This window comes from Dermacentor variabilis, chromosome 6, assembly GCF_050947875.1.
Source record: "Dermacentor variabilis isolate Ectoservices chromosome 6, ASM5094787v1, whole genome shotgun sequence".
NCBI lineage: Eukaryota > Metazoa > Arthropoda > Arachnida > Ixodida > Ixodidae > Dermacentor > Dermacentor variabilis.
This window is the reverse complement of record NC_134573.1, coordinates 186469925-186492093: the sequence shown is the minus strand read 5'-3', so window position 1 is coordinate 186492093 and position 22169 is coordinate 186469925. Positions and strand designations below refer to the sequence as shown.

The 22169-nt window shown below is 44.1% G+C and overlaps 1 protein-coding gene across 1 annotated transcript in view; it reads left to right on the top strand.

Annotated features, from left to right (window-relative positions):
• The window catches only part of LOC142586390 (aminopeptidase N-like), a 69350-nt gene that overhangs the window by 19402 nt on the left and 27779 nt on the right, over nt 1-22169 (top strand). Inside the window, exons 6-12 of the mRNA XM_075697638.1 lie at nt 679-781; nt 1406-1542; nt 12615-12810; nt 14354-14467; nt 17115-17249; nt 18227-18292; nt 20450-20515. Of these exons, the coding sequence (XP_075553753.1) occupies nt 679-781; nt 1406-1542; nt 12615-12810; nt 14354-14467; nt 17115-17249; nt 18227-18292; nt 20450-20515 (817 nt within the window). The remainder of the gene's footprint in view (nt 1-678; nt 782-1405; nt 1543-12614; nt 12811-14353; nt 14468-17114; nt 17250-18226; nt 18293-20449; nt 20516-22169) is intronic.

Here is a 22169-nt window from a genome sequence, read left to right as displayed (position 1 = left end):
TATATATATATATCATTTCATTTCATTTATTGAAGCCTTAAAGGCCCGGAGGCATTACATAAGGTATATATAAGGACATAAGGTTACATAAGGACCAGGTATATATATATATATATATATATATATATATATATATATATATACCTGGTCAGGCGGGGTGTGAGATGCGAGTTCCGGAGCCCTCAAGGACAATGTTTTCTATATAACTGCGAAGTTTGGTATGCGGGAAACTTTGCCGCGCATCGACATGAGCTGGCTGACGGCCTTCGAAATAGAAAACCAGACAAAGCAAAATCAAAGGAACTCGGAAAGAAATAAAGCCGTGTTCTAATTATAACCACTTTCCTTTCTTTCCGAAGCTGAGTTTAGTTCTACCATATATGATGTATTCCTGACGAACAGGGCTGATGTACTTGTGTATGCGATCACTGCTAGTGGAGTTTTCGTTGACTCTGCTTAAAAATGGTTGGTCGACGTACATCTTTTGTGCCGAAGCCCTGTCGACCTTCAACTTCGACAAGGCTTCGATTTTATAACTGCGGCGATTGAGATGCACGGCGAACTAGCTCGTGGGTTTTAGTTATGCCGTATTTTACACGCGGAATGACCCGGTGGGCTGCTTGGGAACTTTGCATTATTTTTGTGTGCGTATGAATACATTCAGGGCTGCCTTCGCAGAACGGGCGGATACGTGGCTGATCACTTTATGACGAGCATCAAGATGTCAACCTACACACTCGCCTTCATGATCAGCAACTACACTGCCACTAGAAATGGAAAGGTGAGACATACACGAGGGCTGTGTAATTCTTTAATTATTTTGCAAAATCATTTCATGTCGCGCTTCGTAAGCCAGTTGCACCGCGTCTCTTCCACGTTACCACTAGAATCACTCGAATGGGCGCAGCGGGTGGAATATAGAATCCAGTAAAATAATCGTTTTCTTTTTCAGGATCAGTTTGATATATTGTGCCATCTGCGAAACTTCGTTACTGTATTGAATTTTCATCCAAGTCTGAAAGCAGTAGCTTTACTGCAAAGTTATTCAGAACCGTTGTGCCAGCTTTCATACACTAGGGCATAAGGACACTCACCAAACATAACACGGAACACAACGAAATCAATAGGTACGGTGCATGTATTCTGATAGATACAGACTTGCTTCGTCATATTAAAGGATAGCTTGACTGAAGGCGTTCATTTAGTTTTATAATACTGCAAACAAAGTACTCTCAATGGTACACGTGTTACTTTGAAGTGACGCTGACGAGTATGCTTGCGTCGGGTGCGATAATGTCGCGCTCTTTGTAGCCTGCCTGCGCTTTTCGGAAAGGCACAAACGCCGTGCCCTGCCTTAGTGCGGTCTTGATGAAGCGTGATCACCTTTGCCGTCGTGTGTTTCCAGGTGTCCGTCTGGACTCGGCCCGAGGAAGCGGACCAGGCTAGCTACGCTGCTGAGGTAGCACCCCTGATGATTGACTACTTTGAGCGGCTCCTGGACGTGCCTTACGTTCTGCCCAAAATTGGCAAGTTTCCTTGCTCGTATGTCAAGCTGGTGAATCACCTGCCATGTGACGCACCGAGTGTCGAAGAAAATTTCTTTTTTTCGTTCCGGTTTAGCAAAAACAGATCAGTTCCGGTTCAAATACGGAGCGAAAAAAAAAAAAAAACGGTTCAGCTATGTTTGAACCGGTATATGCTCGTTTGCATAATTTAAGATTAAAATTTTACCTTAACATCGCATCAAGTAATGAATATATATCATGAAACAAAACTAAATGGTACCCCTTAGCTGAACGAAAAGGCTTAAAAATGTATGAGTGCTGCTTTTAGGCTGCAAGTATAGCTGAAAAAAAAAATCGCATCGTAGCAACATACCTCAAAACAACACATCTTTTTTGTCGTACCTATTTCAGTTTACACACCAATGCGATTAAAAGTAAGGGCCCAGCTATAAAGCGCTCTTTCATTCTAGCGATCTTACACAGGTCTCCTACCACCGTATAACTATTTTACGTTCACCAATTTCAAACGATCACAGTTATTTATTTTATTTCTTTATCTACATTTAGTCCGATGGCATTACATCAAGGGGTTGCAACAACAATGCCAGCCTTGTGTCTGCACCATGTGGGACAGTGCTTTGCATCGGAGTGCATGGTATAGAGATCCAAACGCGTGGTTCGTGGACCCTAACACACAGTCTTGATTGTACGGACCACAATTAAAAAAAGAAGCCCGAAAGGTACGTAACATACGTATGACAGAAAAGGGAAAGAAAAAATTACAGATAATTTGTGCTAAAGAACGCTGCATTATAGATGCACACAAAAGCACTACAAGCAGGGTGCACACAGAACTGTTCTGCTGTGACAGTAACTGCATATGACAGTTTAGCGCGTCACAGAAATCTGAGTCACGTGTAACTTGAACGACGTCAATGGGTAATTTATTCCGCCGATTTATTGCACGCGGAAAAAAGCATTTTGATCAGCAAAGGTTCGTGAAGGTACTGCGTTCATCTTTAATGGATGGTCACGGCGTAGTGAAACATACGTCGGAGTGTGATTTCTGTGAATCATTATAGAAGTATGTCCCTAAAGAAATAAAGCCGATGAAAGGGCGTCGGGTAGACAGGTCAGGCTGGTTAAGTTGCTTCTTTATCTCAGTCACGCTGCTTGGGAGTCTGTATGCTTTAGTCGTAAATCGGGCTACGCGGTCCGATAATGCTTCCAAGGCCTTTTCCCAAGGATTGCATATGCGGACCCCAAATTATGGATCTATATTCAAGTATTGGTCCAATGTTAGTTTTGTAAAGAAGATCCTTTGCTGCTTAAAGGGAATGTTTGAAGTTTCTTTTGATAGAATTCAATGAGCCGCCGATGTTTAATGTTGTAGCGTCTATGTTTGAGCATTCCATTTTAAGTCATAGGAAAATGTTAGAAATATGTCGCCTGGTTTACTTCCGATTTTTCTCATTGTTTATTAGGTGGAGCATATTGGTTTCCGTTTGCACAAAAAACGAACGTAATTACATTTCTGACGTATTTAGCGACATAAGCCACTTTTAACAGCAGTAATGCTGAAAATATAAATCTATTTGTAGCGCTGCCCCGTCGTTAACTTCCCTGGGCAGTTGCCTCCGTAAAATGCTGATTCAGAACTTGTATCTTCCCCAATGTCAGTAACGTAAACTAAAAATAAAAGTGGACCCAGAACAATCCCCTGTACAACGCCCGAGGACATATACTGAAACGTGAGGAGATTGATCACCTTTAACAAGAAGCTTTAGCTCATGCCCAACTCCAATGCAGCCTATTCAAATACATGTAAGACGCAAAAACGCTTTTCTGAGATAACCCCTGGACCGATTTTAATTATTTTTTTGCATTTGAGAGAGAGTTAAATTCTAGTGACTGTGGGAAGCGAAATTTTGATTTAAGGCGTGAATTTTTTAAAAAGAATTTGCATGTTCGAAAAATATAGAAGCGCGAAGTTGATGAATTAACAGCCCTGCAACAAGAACAGATATCGCGGTTCTGTAAACGGCTTCCATTAGATCGTTCAAAGGGGACAAATTCATTATGCCAATTTATATTTTACGTGAATTTGTTACGCTGCGTGCAAGGGTTCTGAAAAAAGCTGTATTTCTATATTACTGAATTATTTCATATTCATGTATAACATATCAATTTTGCCCGCTTTAGATGTACTATTAGATGCAATTCACAGAACTGTGATATCATCCTTCCTTGCTTAGTTGTAAGCTTGATAGTTTCGCTTTCTGAAAATTTTTAACTTATGCCAATTTTTAATAAAAGAGTGACAATTTAAATAAAAGTTCGAAACCAACAGTCACTAGATTATAAGTTTTTATTTGAAATGCAACAAATCTGATCAAATTTAGTGCAGCGGTTGTCGAGATAAACGAATTGTCCTCTTACGCGTATTTAGATAGGAGCACCCGAGTTAAAGCTTCCCCTTAACTACCTTTTGAAAACGACCTGCTAGATAATTATACAGCCACGAAAAAAACATTAGTAAGCAAGCCAAGCAAAGATAGCTAGTGCAAAATAAGAGAATGGGAGACCTTATCAAACGCCTTCTGTATATTAAGTCGAATGCAAAACCTTTTATCGAATGAGAGCAAAATATATGTATCGCGGGGGAACTCTGACGATTGCGTCACGCATGAACGCCCTGATCGAAATCCGTGTTGGTATTCAAAGAAAAATTTATTGATGTCGAAGTGTCAGAATATGCTTGTACAGATTACGTGTTCAAGGACTTTGCAATGTAGGCGTGCAATTGGTTACCCTATCTGGGGACCCATTTTTATGAACCGGGACAATGTTCGCAGTTATCGTCGGGAAGTTCATGGGCAGTGAATGACTATTTTTACATTACTGACAACTCCCCTTAAATTGACGGGAGGAGCAATAATAAGCAGTACACCTGACTGTGATGCCTCTCCAATGCCTCGTATAATCATAACCTCGAATGGAGTTGAAAAAGCCATCGAGCATTTTCCAGCATACTCAAGTCCTGGTCCCGATGGTATTAGCACAAAATTAATAAAACTTACTGAGCATTACTCGGCACTTAAACTTGCACTCTTTTTCCAGCAATCGTTAGATAGGACTCAAATCCCTGATTAATGGAAACTTGCTCACGTAGTGCCAATATTTAAAACAGGTGATAAGAACGAAATGACAAATTATCGTTCAATGTCCTTGACATCTGTCGCTTGCAAGCTGTTAGAACACATTTTGTCATCTCAAATTATGGAATATATGGTCGACAACAAAATTTTATTTTCAAACCAACATGGCTTTCAACGGGGGCGCTCTTGTGAGACACGGCTTTTCGAGCTAACTACTGAAATTCACACCTACCTGCATTAACTAACACATACTGATACATTCTTCATTGAGTTTGAAAAAGTCTGCGACAAGGTGGGCCATAAACGTTTGATATATAAAATGAGTCTTCTTCAAATACAAAATAAAGTCATTGATTGGGTTAAAGAGTATTTATGTGATAGGCGCCAAGCGGTACTGCTTGAAAGCGTTATGTCTGGCTTTGAGCCTGTCACGTCTGGTGTAGCCCAGGGCTCAGTATTGGGGCCAACGTTGTTTTTAGTTTTTATTAACGATATTCACATTGGTGTAAACTCATAAATTCGTCTATTTGCTGACGATTGCGTTATTTATCGTTATGTTACTGACCATAGCGATTGCGAAGAATTAAATGACTTGCAGAAATGAGTGGTGCCACGATTGGCAGATGAATGTTCATATTAAGAAAACTAAATTAACGCGGTTCACTACTTGTAATAACATTGTGTCGCACACTTATACAATAAATAATGAGGTAATTGAACCAGTTGAGTCATTTAAATATTTAGGTGTTCATTTAACTTCTAATCTGACTTGCAACACACATATTGACTGGCTATAGGGAAAATCAAATCGGACCCTTGGCTTCCTCCGACGCACACTTCGCCAAGCTAATGAGGACACAAAACTTCTTGCCTACAACTCAGCGGTTCGATCCAAACTTGAATACTGCTCCGTTATTTGGAACCCTCATCAAGAGGCATGAATCATTACAAAACAAAGCTGCTAGGTTAATCGAAGACAGCCTTGACCTTGCAGCACTAGAAAGAAGAAGGAAGGCATCTCGTTTAATATTCTTTCACAAGATATATCACAACCCTACACCTTACACTAGCTCAATAATAGCGACGCCAGCTGCAACGTTTGGACCACGCTTGGACCACCTTCTTCAAGTTCGTCAACCATTTGCCCGCACCACTGACTGCTCGAGCGACAATTCTTCGCTCACTTCTGTTTTCTTTACTGGCGTGTGTGGCGTGTGTGTCTCCTGCTCCAACCTGAACCAAGTTTATCTTGGAGAGGGTTCTCTTTCGCTTCCTCTGGAAGGGGACAAATGGTTGTGTGCTCAAGTTGTGTGGTCAGGCGGGGGCTCAAGTTGACCAGGGATAAGGGAGGACTCGGAATTCCCGACCTGGGCATCGTGGCTACTGCACTACACGTCAGATGGACCCAGGTCGCTCGGATATGCTCCTGACTCGAAGCTTTACTTCCTTTTTTTCTTAGCACCCGACTCCGCTTGTTTTCGCAAAGCACATTTTCCCACTGTGTGCCTCGCTCACGTTCCCCGTCCACCATTTATGCGGCGGCTGCCAACTCTTTGGTAAGCCTCCGCACGGTTCGCCCCGACATCGACGTAGTTTCAACTCCACTCCAAGAAGTAGATACCCTCACCCCAGGCCTCCCCCCGCACTGCGAAATGTATGACCTGTCCATTCACAGGCCAAACTGGGAGTTCATCACGGCCAGTTTCCTCGACGCTAGGCGAGCTACGCTCGTGTACCGCCTGGCGCGAGGGTGCCTGCCGTTGAGCTACAGGCCCTTCACAGCCGTCCCGGCTCGTGAGGACTCGGTTCATACCTTTATGCAATGTTTCTTTCCTGCAGCTCTTCTCCGAAGGATTGCTAGTCTTTTTAATCTCCCAGGCGTTCCTCATCAGATAGTTCGATTTTTGCACCCTTTGCCTAATCAGGCGGTCAACCAGTTCGTGCTTCTTCTTGCCAAGTGCTCATACGAAGTTTGGTTGGCACGCCGCGATGCAGTTTTCGGGGGTCGGGCGCCGGGCCTTCACGACGTGCTTGCGAAAGCACGGAAGGAGGTCTGGTTCCATTTCACCCGGGAGCGGCACCGCTTGGGCGAGAAGAAGTTCTCTAAGTGTGGGCTCGTCCTGCCGGGATTTTTGGTGAGTCAGGTGGAAAGCTATCCATTAAGTTATGATGCATGCTCCTAAGGTCGCTCGACTCGGCCGTGTGTGCCAGTCGATCTACGGAGTTTCCTTTGGCTCAGTGGAACCCAGAGCTATAACCGGTGGTGGCGCACCCTCGTGTGGTCGCGCTACTCCGCGGATGGCTTTGGTGCTCTCCATGGTTGTATGCCTTGGGCTCTTTTGCGTCAAGACAGTCCGAGGGTCAGTCAGGCTTGTGTCCTGTAAGACCGACATGGCTGTTGGTGTGTTGAGTGGTGTAACTCAGTGGCGCTGCACCACAACAGTCCCCTTGTCCGGGAAGGATCGTTGTCCCGAACCAAAGCCCCCCGCCCAGTCAACCCGGGTTGAGGGGGAGAGCCGGGGTCAATGTATCGAATGATTCTGGGTTGATGAGTACATGTAGGCTCATGGACACGGCCCCTTCAAAGGTGCCAAGTACTCTTCCCATCTGACAACGGCTGGCTCAAGGTCTCTTGAAGGTCGCTGACAGTGGGAGCTAAAAGCATGTCTTGCTTAACAAGCCGTAACGTTTCCGGTTCAATTCCGTCTTGCGCAAGAAAAAAAGTTCTTTTTTTTACGGTTTTCGATTCAGTTTCAGCTTAATATACTGGTGGCCCACTATTCGAGCAACACCTGCTTTCATTCTGCTACTGGGACAAATTTTGCTTGGAACTTCACAAAGCTGATATCTTGAAAACACTGATACACGCGTGTGATGCTGATATCATCATCGGTACAGAAACGTGGCTCACCGAGCACATTGCTGACAATGAACTGTCGTTGCCGAAGTCATTTGTTGTTTTTCGCAGAGACCGAAAAGTGTCGGTGGGTAGGTGGCGTAATAATTGCTGTTAAATGGAATTTGAGCCATCTTTTATACCTGTTCACACGCCGCTTGAAATTATTTGGATTGCTACGCGTCACTGTCACGTGCTTTGTGCTATTGGTTCGCGACCTCCCGATGGCCAGCCCGATTTTGTGCTTCTTTTCAGCGATGCTATCGAACAGGTCACACATAATTAAGTTCTCGAATGCCACACTCGTTTTGGCCGGTGATCTTAATTATCCAGTGACAGACTGGTTGACTCCTTCTGTTCTACGTAACAATAATCGCCGAAAATACCTTCATTTTCTGCATACTGTACACCTTCATAACCGTTCCCAAAATGGTAAAAAACCCTACACGAGGCGAAAATATTCTAGACTTGATATTTACGAACCATCCCGAATAAGGAAGCGCTCTTGTTCTTGAAGAAATAAGTGACCATGGGGCCGTTCACTGCACTATAGAGGTACCGCGACCAAAGAAAACAAAGGAAATGAAAACAATACTTGACTACACTCGTGTAGATATTGCCAAAATGAACAGCATGTTCACGGCTTTTGAGGCCTAATTCTTGCACCATTTCGCAAGCCAACCACAACTGGTCTTTATATATATAGGGACAATATTAAAAAGAATTGAAGATTGCTGCGTGCCTAAATTAATTATCTCGTCCAAATCAGACGATCCCGGTTTCGCACGTGATGTCAAGAGAACTGTTAACAAGAAAAAACGGGCTTTTAGAAAAGCTTCGACATCAAATACCGATATAGACTGGGAAAACTACAAAAAGCTGTCAGATTTTACAGAGACCTCAATCAATGAAGCTAAAAACAAGTACTTCAACAGTACATTGCCTAATCTTATGATCACCGACCGTGGAAAATTTTGGCGGGTATTAAACCCGAGAGAAAATTTTCGAGCGCACAACTCAAATGTGGAAATGGTGACCTACAGTCGATAGAAGAAACTGCTGAACATTTCAATCAGCACTTCGCTTCGGTCTTCTCAGACGAGCTGCCGCTACAATCTCCGATGCCTCAAGTGCAAGCAATGCCGCACAAGTTTCCACCTATCTCGATAATAGAAACAGGCGTAACACGCGCAAGCACTTCCATGCGAACAAACACTTCGCTAACAAATACCGTCCCATTTCTCTTGCATTTATTTGCTGCAAACTACTTGAGCATATCATATGCAGTAAAATAATGTCTCACATTGAATCGAATAAATTACTTTTTGAAAACCAACACGGCTTTTAGTAAAACCGATCCTGTAACACCCAGTGGTTTGTGCTAGAAGCCGATTTACACAACTCAATCAATGGGTCATTTTTCATCGATGAAATTTTTATTGACCTTTCTAAAACATTCGATCGCGTCCCTCACCAACGTCTACTAACAAAACTACGTAGCCTACAGCTAGATGACTAAACATTTATCTACATTAAGGGCTTTCTAACCAACAGAATTCAGAGCGTTAAAATCGATCACTACGTATCTCACCACATACATGGCAAGTCTGAAGTCCCGCAAGGATAAGTTTTTGGACCAGTGTTATTTTTAATCTATATAAACGATATATCGACTAGCATTCAGTCTTCCATACGTGTTTTTGCTGATGACTGTGTAACATATAAAGAAATAAGCAAACCAGAACGACACTATAGCCCTGCAATCCAACTTAAAGGGATACTAAAGCGAAACAATAAATCAGTTTAGACTAACAAAGTATTGTTTGAGAACCCTGTAGGCAGTCATTTTAAACTAATAGTTTGATTATTAGATGAGAAAATGAAGGTTGAAGCATCAGCACTTGGATTTCACGCCGAAACCCCGACGCTGGTACGTTAATGTGACGTCAGGGATTCTAAAGTATGTTTTCGCATTCGGGCCGCGTTAGCTGAGTAAAGGTTCGCGAAACTTGCCTTGTTGAATATTTGGTTCCTTTAGAACACAGTGTAGTCAATCTGTACCGCTATATATAATCAGTAGGCCCTAGAAGATGCCATCGAAATCCATGACGTCACAGTGACCAGGTGCGGGAACTTGAAGGAGGCATCGCCAGTCTTCTTTCGTTTGTGAGCTTTTTCTGTCTTACCAAGCGTCTTATCGTGGTAAGAGTGCTGTTTTTGGTGTCTTAGAAAGGTGATTTACTGATGCAGAAGAAATTATTTTTCTCTTTAGTGTCCCTTTAACGACTCTTTCAGAATGGTGCAGCAAATGGCAGATGAAAATGAACATCGAGAAAACTAAACACGTTAAATTTGGTCCCAGTCTCAACTTCCTGCCTAACGAGTACCTAATTAACAATTCTGCTGTTGAAACAGTTTCGTCGATTGAATACTTCGGATTTCTGTTCACTTGTAATTAAAATGGAATGATCATATAGAACTAATCACTAGCAAAGCTTTTAGAAAGCTTGCCGTTCTAAAATGTCGCTTAAGCAATGCTAATTCCGACAACAAACTTCAGGCATTTCATTCGGCAATTAAACCATCATTAGAGTACGCTTCTAACATATGGCATCCACATCAAGCTTACCTTACTGACATGCTGAAATCAATTCAAAGTAAAGCCACTAGATTCATCTCGTCATCATATTCTCGTTATCACAGTGTGTCATCCATAAAAAGAACTCTTGGCATTTTACCTCCTGTAATACGCAGAAAATATTCACGATTATCCTTTTTTCACAGTGTCTGTTAGTGTGACAGTGCCTTTTCTCGCAAATTCATTCATCAAGCAGTCCACATCTCCGCCCGTATTGACCACGAACTCAATGTATACCCACCCTTCGTGCGGACTAAAAAAAAATTAAACTCACCTTTAGTGTTATCAATGAATTAGTGGAACGCCCTTCCGACATTCATTGCCAACATTAAGTATTATCTGTTTTCCTACCGGCTTTAGTAAACTACCTTAGTGAGCAAGCCTGCCATCCGAGCTGATCTTTTCTAAACTACCATGTTATCGTTCTTGAGTGCCCTACTACCTTTGACCATTGTCATGTATTTGTTGCGTTATTCTAAATAGTATTGTAGTTCGATCTTCTGTTATTGCATTATATAATCATTACGCCATGCTACTACTAGATGCACTGTATCTTCTTAATGCTGAAAATAGTTATGCTCTTTATTTTGTGTTTTGATCTTCATGCCTATAACCCCCTTTGAAGTTTCTTGTTGTTGTTAACCCCCCCCCCCCCCCCTTATGTAATGCCCTATTCTGAGCCCTTAGGGTAAATAAGTGAAATGAAAGGAAAATGATTCCGTGTAGTTTTGAAACAGAAATTCAGCATAGCACGTGTACTTTGTCTGGTAATTGACCTATCGCCACTGAACTGGTCGAGCTCGTTCGTGCTGATAGAAGGTCACCCTGACCAAAGTGAGTGAACTCTTTGCCTCGCGACTTCCTCTCAATGACAGCTATATCGCATTAAAAGGTGACTTGGACGGACTGGATGGATGTATATTGTCCAGTTTCATGTAGATTGCTCTCTCTTGCGCAACAGTGTTGTAGTAACTTGACTCAAATATAACGGTGACCGTTATTTATGAACGTTGGCATTACATGATCCCTTTTGATTAGCAGTTTCCTACTGCACTTTAGCTTACAGGAAATCTTAATTGTCGGCGTTCATCCCAAGTACTACTTTTACTACGGTTCGTTGCCTCATGCTCCGCCAGGCTTTGTGCCGATCTCTGTGTAAACAAGGCATCTTATGACATAACGAGCACCGTTTAAAAATACATTCTGGCAGACACCACTTGTGCAGGGGACATAATTGCTACCACACAGGTAAGAGTATGCATGCACCAGAGCCGTCATTCACGAATTAGCTTTTTGAAAGTAATTGAGACTTCGACGGAAGCCCGTCTGGTCGGGATGATACATGACAAAGAAAGATGTGAACGTATGTGAAAGTCACCGGCTTTTCGAATGCCGACTGAAATTTCTTTCAAGCCAATACCCTCCAGCGATGCAGGGACAAGATTAAGATACTTTCTTGTTCTCTTTGGCTGTTCCATTTCAGTCATCACTCCCTGAAAAAGAACAAGTTTAATGCCCCTTGTAACCCCATCTCTCTTCTTATTAAATTGGTGGTACACACAAAAATCAAGTTAAGTGCAACACTGACAGCAAAAATACTAAGCATATGTGCGTGAGCGCAGAACTACATTAATTTTTTTTGCAGATGACAAGGAATCCTAATAATTCACAGCTTCATGGCTTTTGTCTTGGATGGGAGCGCTAGGAACTAAAATGAGTTGCACGTCAATACTATAACACAGTAAACGAGCGAGAACATAAATAAATTATGAGGTTTTACGTGCCAAGCCACGATCTGATTATGAGGCACACCGTAGTGGGGGACATCTGATTAATGTTGACCACCTGAGGCTCTTTAACACGATTTTCTTTTGCATTTCCTCCACATCAAAATGCGGCCGCCATGGCCGGGATTCGGTCCCGCGACCTCGTGCTTAGCAGCACAACACCAAAGCCATTAAGCAAGGACGGCGGGTAAGAAACTATAGAAAATTACATATTACAGGAGGGATGACGGTATAAAAGAACAGCTGAAGAGGAGGAGAAGGCCGTCTAAGGTCTAAGTTTTTCAACATCGGAATACGTCCGAGGGGGATGCTGCACGAACATGTCGGGGCAATGTTAGACTGACGGACCATTTGGAGTGTGATCAGAGTGAAATATTAATCACAGGATGAAGGAGATATTACAAAGGCACGAGCACAAATTTGTATTATTGATCGCCTTTGGTGGTGTACCGTTTTACACGCACGCGCAGAACTGATCACTTGTTGAGTGAACAGAAAATTATGGAGACAGACAAAGAGGAGGTGATAGACGAGAACAACCCAAAAATGACATTTGTGTTATTGTCATTTTTGTTCTGAGTGCATGAACATATGTTTCACCTTGAAAGTACGTATATAGAATGTACGTAGACAGTGCGTAGATAGGATTCCCTGCATATTACCTGTTGCAGACCTGGCGGCGCTTCCGTCGTTCCTGGTGGACGCCATGGAAAATTGGGGACTGCTCACGTTCCATAAGAACAGTCTACTCTTCAGCGACACCAAGGATGCCGCCACACACAAGGTGGTCATCGCCACGGTTATCTCGCACGAACTGGCACACCAGGTGCGTCTGCAATTGTCTGTTCGGCGCGGTTGAACGTGTCTTCTTGCGCGCACCAGCTTTCCACTGGACGATCCAACGTTTTCATTCGCCGCCTCTAGTGGGGCTACTTGTCTTCTTCATTTTAAGCATTCTTTGGACGTAATGCTTGATTTCCAGTAGCGCTGATGTAGTGTATTTACCTTCAGTATAGATACGTAAATAACTACAGGTTAAAATAACTGTGCCCCATAAGCTCTAGTTTTCCATACTGGCAGCACCGCAAAACTACACAGCAAGCGGAGGAAGTGCATCTCGTAGGAGTAGTTGCGCATTCTCGGGATCCTCCAGCCACCTCGTGGCACGCTCTGCAAGGATAGCGCAACCATGGTGCGTGGCCGTGGGAATTGACGGCGAAGGCCCATGAAACATGCATTCTAACGCTGCCGTGGATTGGGCAAGTTTTCTCCTACATCTACCAAGTTCAAGCAAACTAGTAAACGGACGCGTGTCTTTTGCTGTCCAGACTGTTGTCAAGTTTTTTTTTTTTTTTTTGCAGCGCCTATAGGAAGCTGCAACAGCCGCAACACCATCGGGCAAGCTATTTTATAGGAATGAAAGCATTCATAGTTGACGGGCTTTGTGTCAACTCATTCTTTTCGGTCATATCGGCAGCCACTATTGACATCCTATTAATAACACACTATTAATAAACTTATCTACACGGAGCACTAAACGCACTTTGCATCCGCGAAGGCCTCTCGTACGCGAAAGTTATGTACTCCGCGGTTGTGGTGCCCTTCCAAGTTAAGAAATCTTTTGAATTCAAAAGGACGAAGTGGTTTGTCGAAAACAGCCGACCAGGCTTTATTGTAAAAGAACGCGAGGTTCATAGAGCTCACAGAGGCCAGCATTGCATAGGGCAGCGAACGCGGACGAATCCACTTGTTTAGAAAATGTGTCGGCTAATAGAGAGCGTGCCGCGGCTCAAGCGCTACCTGCTCGGTGACTGAGTCCTGGCAGTACAACAAACAAAGGCAGAAAGTGTACAGAGTGATGCGAGAGTAGTTATTTGTGGGGTGCAGAACGAGCTGGAGTAATTCCCACTGCACAATATAGTATTTCAGACAGATAGTATACGTGCCATCTTGCTTGGTAGAACAAAATGTTAATTTAGGCAGTCATTTGTTATGATACTATCCAGTTACAAGTCGCTCTCTTTAGCCCTTCTTGTGGGATGCGTGAACAAAAAACAGTATAAGGGGCAGGCAAAAAGGTATTTAATGGCGTTTCCGACGTTTAAATGGAAATATTTTCAACAAGTTTAGGCCTCTATAACGTGCGCAAACGAAACTCTGACTTAATATAAACAGATAGCATGTGGATGAAGTAACGTATAGGTTACCGGGACACATATACAGGCTGGCGGACGGACGGACGGATTCCTCCGAGCAGTATTTCGTCTGCATGCGTACAGCTACCGCGCGTGTGTCAGATTTACGGAATGTTCGGGAAAGCGAGGCGCACAGTTCCTTGTACTCATGCGGCTTTCGTTTGTGTGTCGCAGTGGTTCGGCAACTTGGTGACCATGCGATGGTGGAACGACGTGTGGCTGAACGAGGGTTTCGCGTCCTACATGCAGTACCTGGGGGTCGACGCCGTCCACCCCGAGTGGAACATCGTGAGTGCTATTGAGGTCACCTTATGCGTGGTGCCTTCGCAAGGCGCAACACCGAGAAAGGTGCCTTACTGTGCAACTCCTTCTACCCCGTACGGCCAGACCGGGAGTAGAGAGTGACGGCGTGGAAATGACAGCTTGTTGTGCGCCAATGGCATCCGGTGCGCGTCCTTTCGCCGTTGAATAGTCGGATCAAAGGTTAACCCTACCGCGTGTCGAATTGGTTGCGAATCACACAGCAGTGTTCGCAACGAAGGAAGGGGGGGGGGCAGGGTAGGGAAATAAGGAAGCCAACTTTCTCTCTCTCTCTCGTTCTTCTGCTCTTTGCCATCGACGGGCCGCGATGGCCAAGTGGCGTCGTGCTGCTGAGTACGATGTCGCGGACTCCACTCCTAGCCGCGGCTGCTGCATTCCGCTTGGCACGGAACGCAAGGACGCTCGTGCACCATGCTTAAAGGGCACGTTAAACCACCGCGGTTCAAAATCAGTTTTCCGTAGCTCTTAACTACAGCGTCTCTCGTAGCAGCTGCGTTGCTTACTTTAATTGCCAACGAGCCAATTAGCTTGAATAATTTGATCATCGGTTTCAATATTCGCCTACAGTCGCAAGCGTAACTACTTGTGGTAGCGGGAAACAGTACTTCAAGTCCCCGCTAAAAACGAGGCAGTTGCGTTTTTCGCGACCGTCCTTGAATCCTGATAAGTGTTCGAGGTTAAATTTGCCGCGTCCTCCCCGTACATTCCGTTACGCTGATGACGAAGTTGTGTCATCGACTACATGCTACGACGAATTTTGTGGTCGTCAGGCCACCTTGTCATCCCCAGCTTCGCCGTTGCCGCATCGTGAAGAAAAGAAAAATAAAGCCCTTCTGCAACCACCTCCACTAGGATTGGAACACATGTCAGGGACACAGTGTGCATTCGGGAGTAGAGTGCAATAACCACTGAATTATTGCGCAACAGCAGTTCTGGGCGATTACTGCAAGGCTTTGTGCTGCACACAGACTCCGATAAAAAAGAGGCGTCTGTGCACGTATTTCGGTGCCGAAAACGAGCGATGCTGTAGTGGACAAAGACGACATTACGCGCATAGCATAGAAATTGCTCTGGAGAAGATGACGCTGCGTTGCGTATAATTCTTCCTTGTCATGCTCGCGAAAACAGCGTCGGTAGCACAGAGCAGGCGTACATTACAGTGATGATGAACCTCGAAAATGACACATACTCACAATAGAGGATGCGACGAGAATGGTGTTGTTGGTCAAAACGCTGTCCTACTAAATGATGGAAGCAGAAAAATGGGACTGTTTCACACGGTTTCTCGAAACTTATTACACTGGCCACAACGCCACCTCACTTTTCTCACACAATATAAACAAAAATAACCTTAATATGCCTGGATAAACTGATTCAAATATATTTGAATAGTAACATGATGAAGCGCCTCGGACAATAAGAACAATAAAAATAAGGATTACCATAAGCATTATGTCAGACACTTGCAAACAAATAAAGGTATACATTTAAACTAAATAAACCTAAATTACTTCGACATGGAAAGCCTGCCTGAGATTGCTGAAGGTTGGCCATGTGCGTAGTTCAAATTTCACAATAAATTACTATGTCATACAAAAAAGTTGCGTATTTTGCAAATAAGGAAAAGCCAGTCTAATGTACAATACAATTTTTGTACTACCAAAGAATTACAATATATATTGTTATATATATTTCTTACTTTAAATTCTTACATTTTTATAAGACCGCACTCATTCCCCCTAACCAACCTGCCAGGCCTTCGCTGAGCTCGCCGTAGCGGGTGAACGCAATTATTTGGGAAAAAACGCAGGCAAGCAAAAATCAGATGGTCTTCTGCACTGTGGGAGAACGCTGCCATCGCAGTGAATGAGTTCATAACCGAAGGAATCGCTGAAGTCTGCTGTTTTCTTGCTGCTCTGTCGCATCGTTATTCCTTTTATTGCAATAAAATGCTAAATACCGGGACTCTGCGCCACCTCAAGACCTTGGCGCGAACGGTGAGAAGGGAGAGGTGTGAGGCGCAGCTGCATAGGCGGGATGCACAGCATTCAAGTGAACTTTACGTTCGTAAATTTGCTAGAACAAAGTGTATCTTAGAAGCTTAACATTTATTAGAGTTACCGCAGCTCTGAAAGACAATAACTAACCGAGATCAATCGTAACATATATTACAAAAGCACTGAACAAGCAGCCGACAGTAAGCCGATTCCCGTACTATATTGCCGCGAGATGAGTGCACGCTGATTTATCGCCGCGTGCCTAGAATTCCAGGCTCTGGAAGCGTGTGGGTCAGCGGATATGACGCGCAGCACTTCCGCCGGTTGAATGGATTGTTTGGGAATGTAACTGGTTAATTCCCAAAGAAGCAACCGGACACTAACCAGAAAGTTTCAAGAAGTATAGACCAATAAGTACAGACCAAATTCCATATGGAAACTGAAACGTCTTTAGGCCTAAATTATGCCAAGACATTTTGTAGGCGTCGTGGGTCCTTCTGCTTTACATTGTATATTCAGCCCGCCCCGCCGGTTGAAATGCACGGCTCGAGCTTCCGATCCACACGAGCGCGGTGCGACAATTCAAGCGTTGCTCTGCCGCGCTGCGCTCCACGCAGCTGAACCAGTTCACCGTGACCGACATGATGCCCATCATGAAGGCGGAGTACAACACCGAGAGCCATCCTCTGTCCGTGGACGGAAACTTCTCGACCGAACTGGACAGCCTGTTCGACCGAATCGTCTACAACAAGGTCAGACTGGCGCCCATTCTTTCCTGCAGGCGGTTAGGAAACCCGAGTCGGCCGTGGCGGCCGCCCACTGCTCGGTGGCGCACAATTCTTAATATGCATTCTCTGTGCCAGTTTTACATCTTCCAATGTGCGTATTTTAAAAACAGCCACCACTATTAGTTTAGAGCGCAGACTATATGAATAACGTGCAGCGCGAACTGTGCGCACAATGCGAATAATGGGTAATCAAATTACTAGGCCGCTATAGAGACTTAGAATTTGGCTTATTTTGAATAGTGCGTCGTGCTATGCACAAAGGTAACACTCCGTGGTCGTGCGAGCTTTATTTCTTTCTGGTAACGTTACTGCAGGATTTTTCACAAATTGGTAGTTTCGTAGATTAGTAATTTCGCACATTGCAACTTCGTAGCGTTTGCAGCGTGTGCGGCGTTTCAAGTGAAGAAATTTTCTAAGAATTCACTTGTGAAACGGAAAACTTACGCACTGCCGTGGTTACATTGTGTACTAAGTAATCAGTCGAATCTAGCCTGTTTCTATAGTTTATCTTTCTTGCTGGTTGAAACGCAGTTGAAAGAAAAAAACAGCACATAAACACACACACACACACACACACACACACACACACACACACACACACACACACACACACACACACACACACACACACACACACACACACACACACACACACACACACACACACGCACACGCACACGCACGCACGCACGCACGCTCGCACACGCACACATACACACACACACGCACCCGCACGCACGCACGCACGCACAAAGAAAAGCTCTTGTAGGAGGTACAAAAAGGTACGTTTGGTAAATGCTACCTTCAAATCTTCCACTGTGATGTGATGTGAATAGTCCTAAGGGCTCCATATGCGCTGAACGCTGCCCACGAACCACGTGTTTAAGACACTTGGACTATAGCGACAATTCTGGTTTAATGAGACGGTCTCTCCAACGCAGGGTCCTTCCATTGTGCGAATGATGTCATACTTCCTCTCGCCTCCAGTGTTCCTCAAGGGCCTCAGGGTACGTAAGCAGATAAGCAAAGCATTCTGTATAGAAGTTAACACTAAGGCGATCAGAGAGAGAGAGAGAAACTTTTATTGCTTAAAAGGATTTTCGTGCAATGGCTGGAGCCCCTTTAGTCCAGGGCCCCATTTGCCTCGGCGGCCTGCTTGACCTGTGTTATGAAGGACTGTTGACCCGCCAAGTCTGAGCTGGTTAGCTGTACCTCCCATTGCGCCATCGTGTGGTGTGTTTTTCACACGGGTGTGATTCACAATCCCATGCAATGTGTGGTAGTGTTAGTATGCCGGCCCAGCACGGCAGTCGGGCCTGGAGCGAGTGGGTAACATGGCATTTTGTAATTTAAGGTAGTTGAATACCCCTGTGTGAATTTTTTGCCAGCTGGCGGCTTCCTCTCCACTGAGTTTTGAGTGAGGGTGAAGGTATATTTTTCTGGTTGTGCGCTGACGAGCGAGAATCTCTCGGGAATTCGTTGGATTGGGGTTATTACGGTGGCTACTCGGGACCGTACCAGTCGAGTCGCCCCGAATAATAATCCCTCGAGCTAGCGAATCGGCCAGTTCGTTCCCCCCAAGCCCTGTGTGACCTGGGCACCATACGATCCGGGAATGATAGGCGAATTTGGTCGGGGGTATTGAGAGACTCGTTTTGGTCACGTGGCACCTGAGAAGCAGGCGACATGCTTCTTGTGAGTCTATGATTATGGTGGCGCTCTTTCTAGTGCGTTCCGCGTGAGCGAGGGCTATTGCCACGGATAAAGTTTCAGCATCTGCCGGCGTACCTGCCCTGACGGATGCCGTAAATTGCTGCTGGGCTTTCTTGTCGACGATTGCCACTGCGTACCTCTTGATGTTCTTTTGTGCGTCGCTGGCGTTCGGGTGTACGATCGGATACGCGGCTGCGTCCGTGTATCTTGTGTTGTACATGGGATTATTTTCATACATATTTCTAATATGTTGTGTGCGCGCTTTGTGCCTTGCTTTATTTTATTCCGGGTGCATGTTTTTGGGTATGGGGGCCACTGTTATTTGAGCTCGTGTTGAGATCGGTAGTGGTAATACGTGATGAAGAGCACAGCTGCAGCGTCGTCCTTTACGCTGGTGCCAGTTTAACCTTTTAAGTGTGGACCAGTCTGCTTATCAGCGTTCAGCACTGTTGCATGGTTATGGCGCATGGAAGATAGTACACTTGACCGTGTGAGAGCTAAGTTGGGGGGGGGGGAGCCTTGCACAAGCGCAACTCACCTGCCGCCGGTGTCTGTCGTATGTGCCTAGTAGTTGTCCTGCCTGTTCGCGCTGGGACAGATGCTGCCGCAATAAGTTCGAAGGCTATTGCTATGAACTATGTATGCATCTGCAAACAGAAAAGAGAAAAAGAAAACAAGGAGAAAAACAAAACAGAGAAAGCACGATTACCTTGAGGAACACGTTTTGCACGAAGCTTCCCAAAAAGTTACACGATCGTACGTCTATGCGCATTTAGAATTTTTAGTGCATGCGATTGTGCACATTTATTATTACGCAATATTTTCATCAAGAATTGTTAGACTCGCTTCCTGAGTGCATTTGAAGACCTGTGTCTTGGTTCACGTACTCATAACGCTCTCACAAGAACGTGAAGTTTAGCCTCTTCGGTATGTGACATTCTTGACTTGAAAAAAAAAAAAAGACAGTTTTATTTTGGCAAATAGCGTCGATATTTTATCACTAGATAATCTATACCTTGCCGAATTGTCGAAAATTGGCAAATGCTTCTTTCTTCGTCATGTTGTTTTAGTTATTTGTTCATGAACTTCAATTTCGAATTTTTTTAACATTGAATGACCGATAAATTGGAAATTGTCAAAAGGCATGTATTCTATAGTGCTCGATGTTTTTCTTTGTTTGTAATTGCCTTTTATAATATGTACCGCACAGCTTTCTGGAAAGGAAATAGAGAAAGTGGTATCAAGTTCAAGCGCTGTGCCACTTCATTGCGGAGGAAAACTGCACTGATCAGACAAGGAAACAAGGAAGGCGTGCTGCGCTGTCCAAATACCTTGATCCTCATCACACACTTCCCCTCTTCATAGTGCACTGTTCCTTTCTCTACTTAAACGCAACGCCTTGATTCTTTTCACCCTGTAGACATCACGTTCGAGTCACACTGATGTTTCAGGCATACCTTAAGAAGTACAGCTTCGGCAACGCGGATCAGGACCAACTTTTCGAAGAGCTCACTAAGGTATGTATCTAATTTCTGCGTGCCGTATTACGCACATGTGTTTTCACATGCTTTGCATCTGGCTGAATTGTTGATTTTAATAAAGCATCACCCATTCGCCCTGGAACTTTAATATGTAGGCTAATCAAATAGCATCTGCATGGGACAAAATTCCGGAGACCTCTAGATGGGCAGCTTGTGCAACACCGAAAGACGCCGCTGGGAATTTAAATTTCCGAGACGTGAAATCTGTATAAGCTGCATCATCGCTACAAAGCTGCCCTGTGTATAAGGTGGCGGGATGTCCCTCAAGCCGCAATGTGGAGCTTTTTTTTTACTTTGTTGGAGGAAAAATTGAATTCAAAAACAAAAGTTTTCCATGGCTTGAACGCACGACCTGGAATCTAGGGGTTCAACTTCATTCTTAGGCGGGAAAGAAATACAGCTTTCTTATGGCGGCCGTATTTCAGGACCTTATGAAGGCATTGTACATTGAGATAAATGAGGAAAAAAATAAACGCGGTGCCTTGCTTCTTGGAATGCACAGCATAACAATTTTTAATGAAATAAACCGTGTATTTCAGTATTGTTTTGTACTGACAGGCTTTTAACAGCCTGCTTTCAAGTGACTGACAAATGCCTGCTGCCCTCTTTCGGGCCGTTCTTTGTGTGCATATTTCTATATTCCTAGTGTACATATTTACACTAGGAATATTTGTTTCAGTAAAATTAGGAACACGCTTGCACTGAATAGACAGTCAACTATCATGCACAATTAAGACCGTTTTAAGCACAAGATCACAACAGTCACGAAAAGAACTACAGAAATAACCGCTTGACACCTTTAAGCCTGGTAGCAAACAAGCTTTCCAAGAATGGCAGGCATTTGAAAGTGACAATTTTTTTAAAAGAAGCATAATAAATAGCTGTTGAAAAAATATCAGAAGTTATGGAAAAGGAAAATAAAACGCTGAGGAGGTATTTTTGTGCCCTAGAAAGAATACAGAGCATTTTACAAGAAAAAAAAAACATAATCAGTTGTAACGTAAGAGATAAAACTCCTATATGATCAGGCTGCAACAAAGGCTAATCGGTAGGCCATATGCACAATATAGCCGGTTGTCAAGTATTGGATGAAAAGATGGGGACTTCAGGGGCCTGGTTTTGTAAGAATGCTCGCACGTATTTGTTACTCAGAACCATATGAAAATAACAGAAACTGAAGAAACGGAAAGCATAGGATAAATTTGTAGTTTCTAATTGAAGTGCGAAAATTAAAAGCTAACGGGAAATGGAGGGAAACTGAACTTGCTGACGGTGAGAGCCGAATCCACAACCTCTGCATTACGCGCGCCTTTCTCTACAATTTGTGCTACGGTGACGACGGCATTTCCTACGTCCATGCATTCGTGGGTATTTATGTATGTATACAAGATCTAACCCAAGGAGTGTTAACCAGCGCAAAACTTCCACCGAAAAAAAAAATGTTTACGTGCCGAAACCACGATTTGATTATGAGGCACGCCGTAATGTCCGGGGGCTCCGTAAATTTGGACCTTTAGGTTGCACCTAAATCGAAGTATACGGATGTTTTCGCACCCATCGAAATGCGGCCGCCGTGACCGGGATTCGATCCCGCGACCTCGTACTTAGCAGCCCAACACCATATCCACTA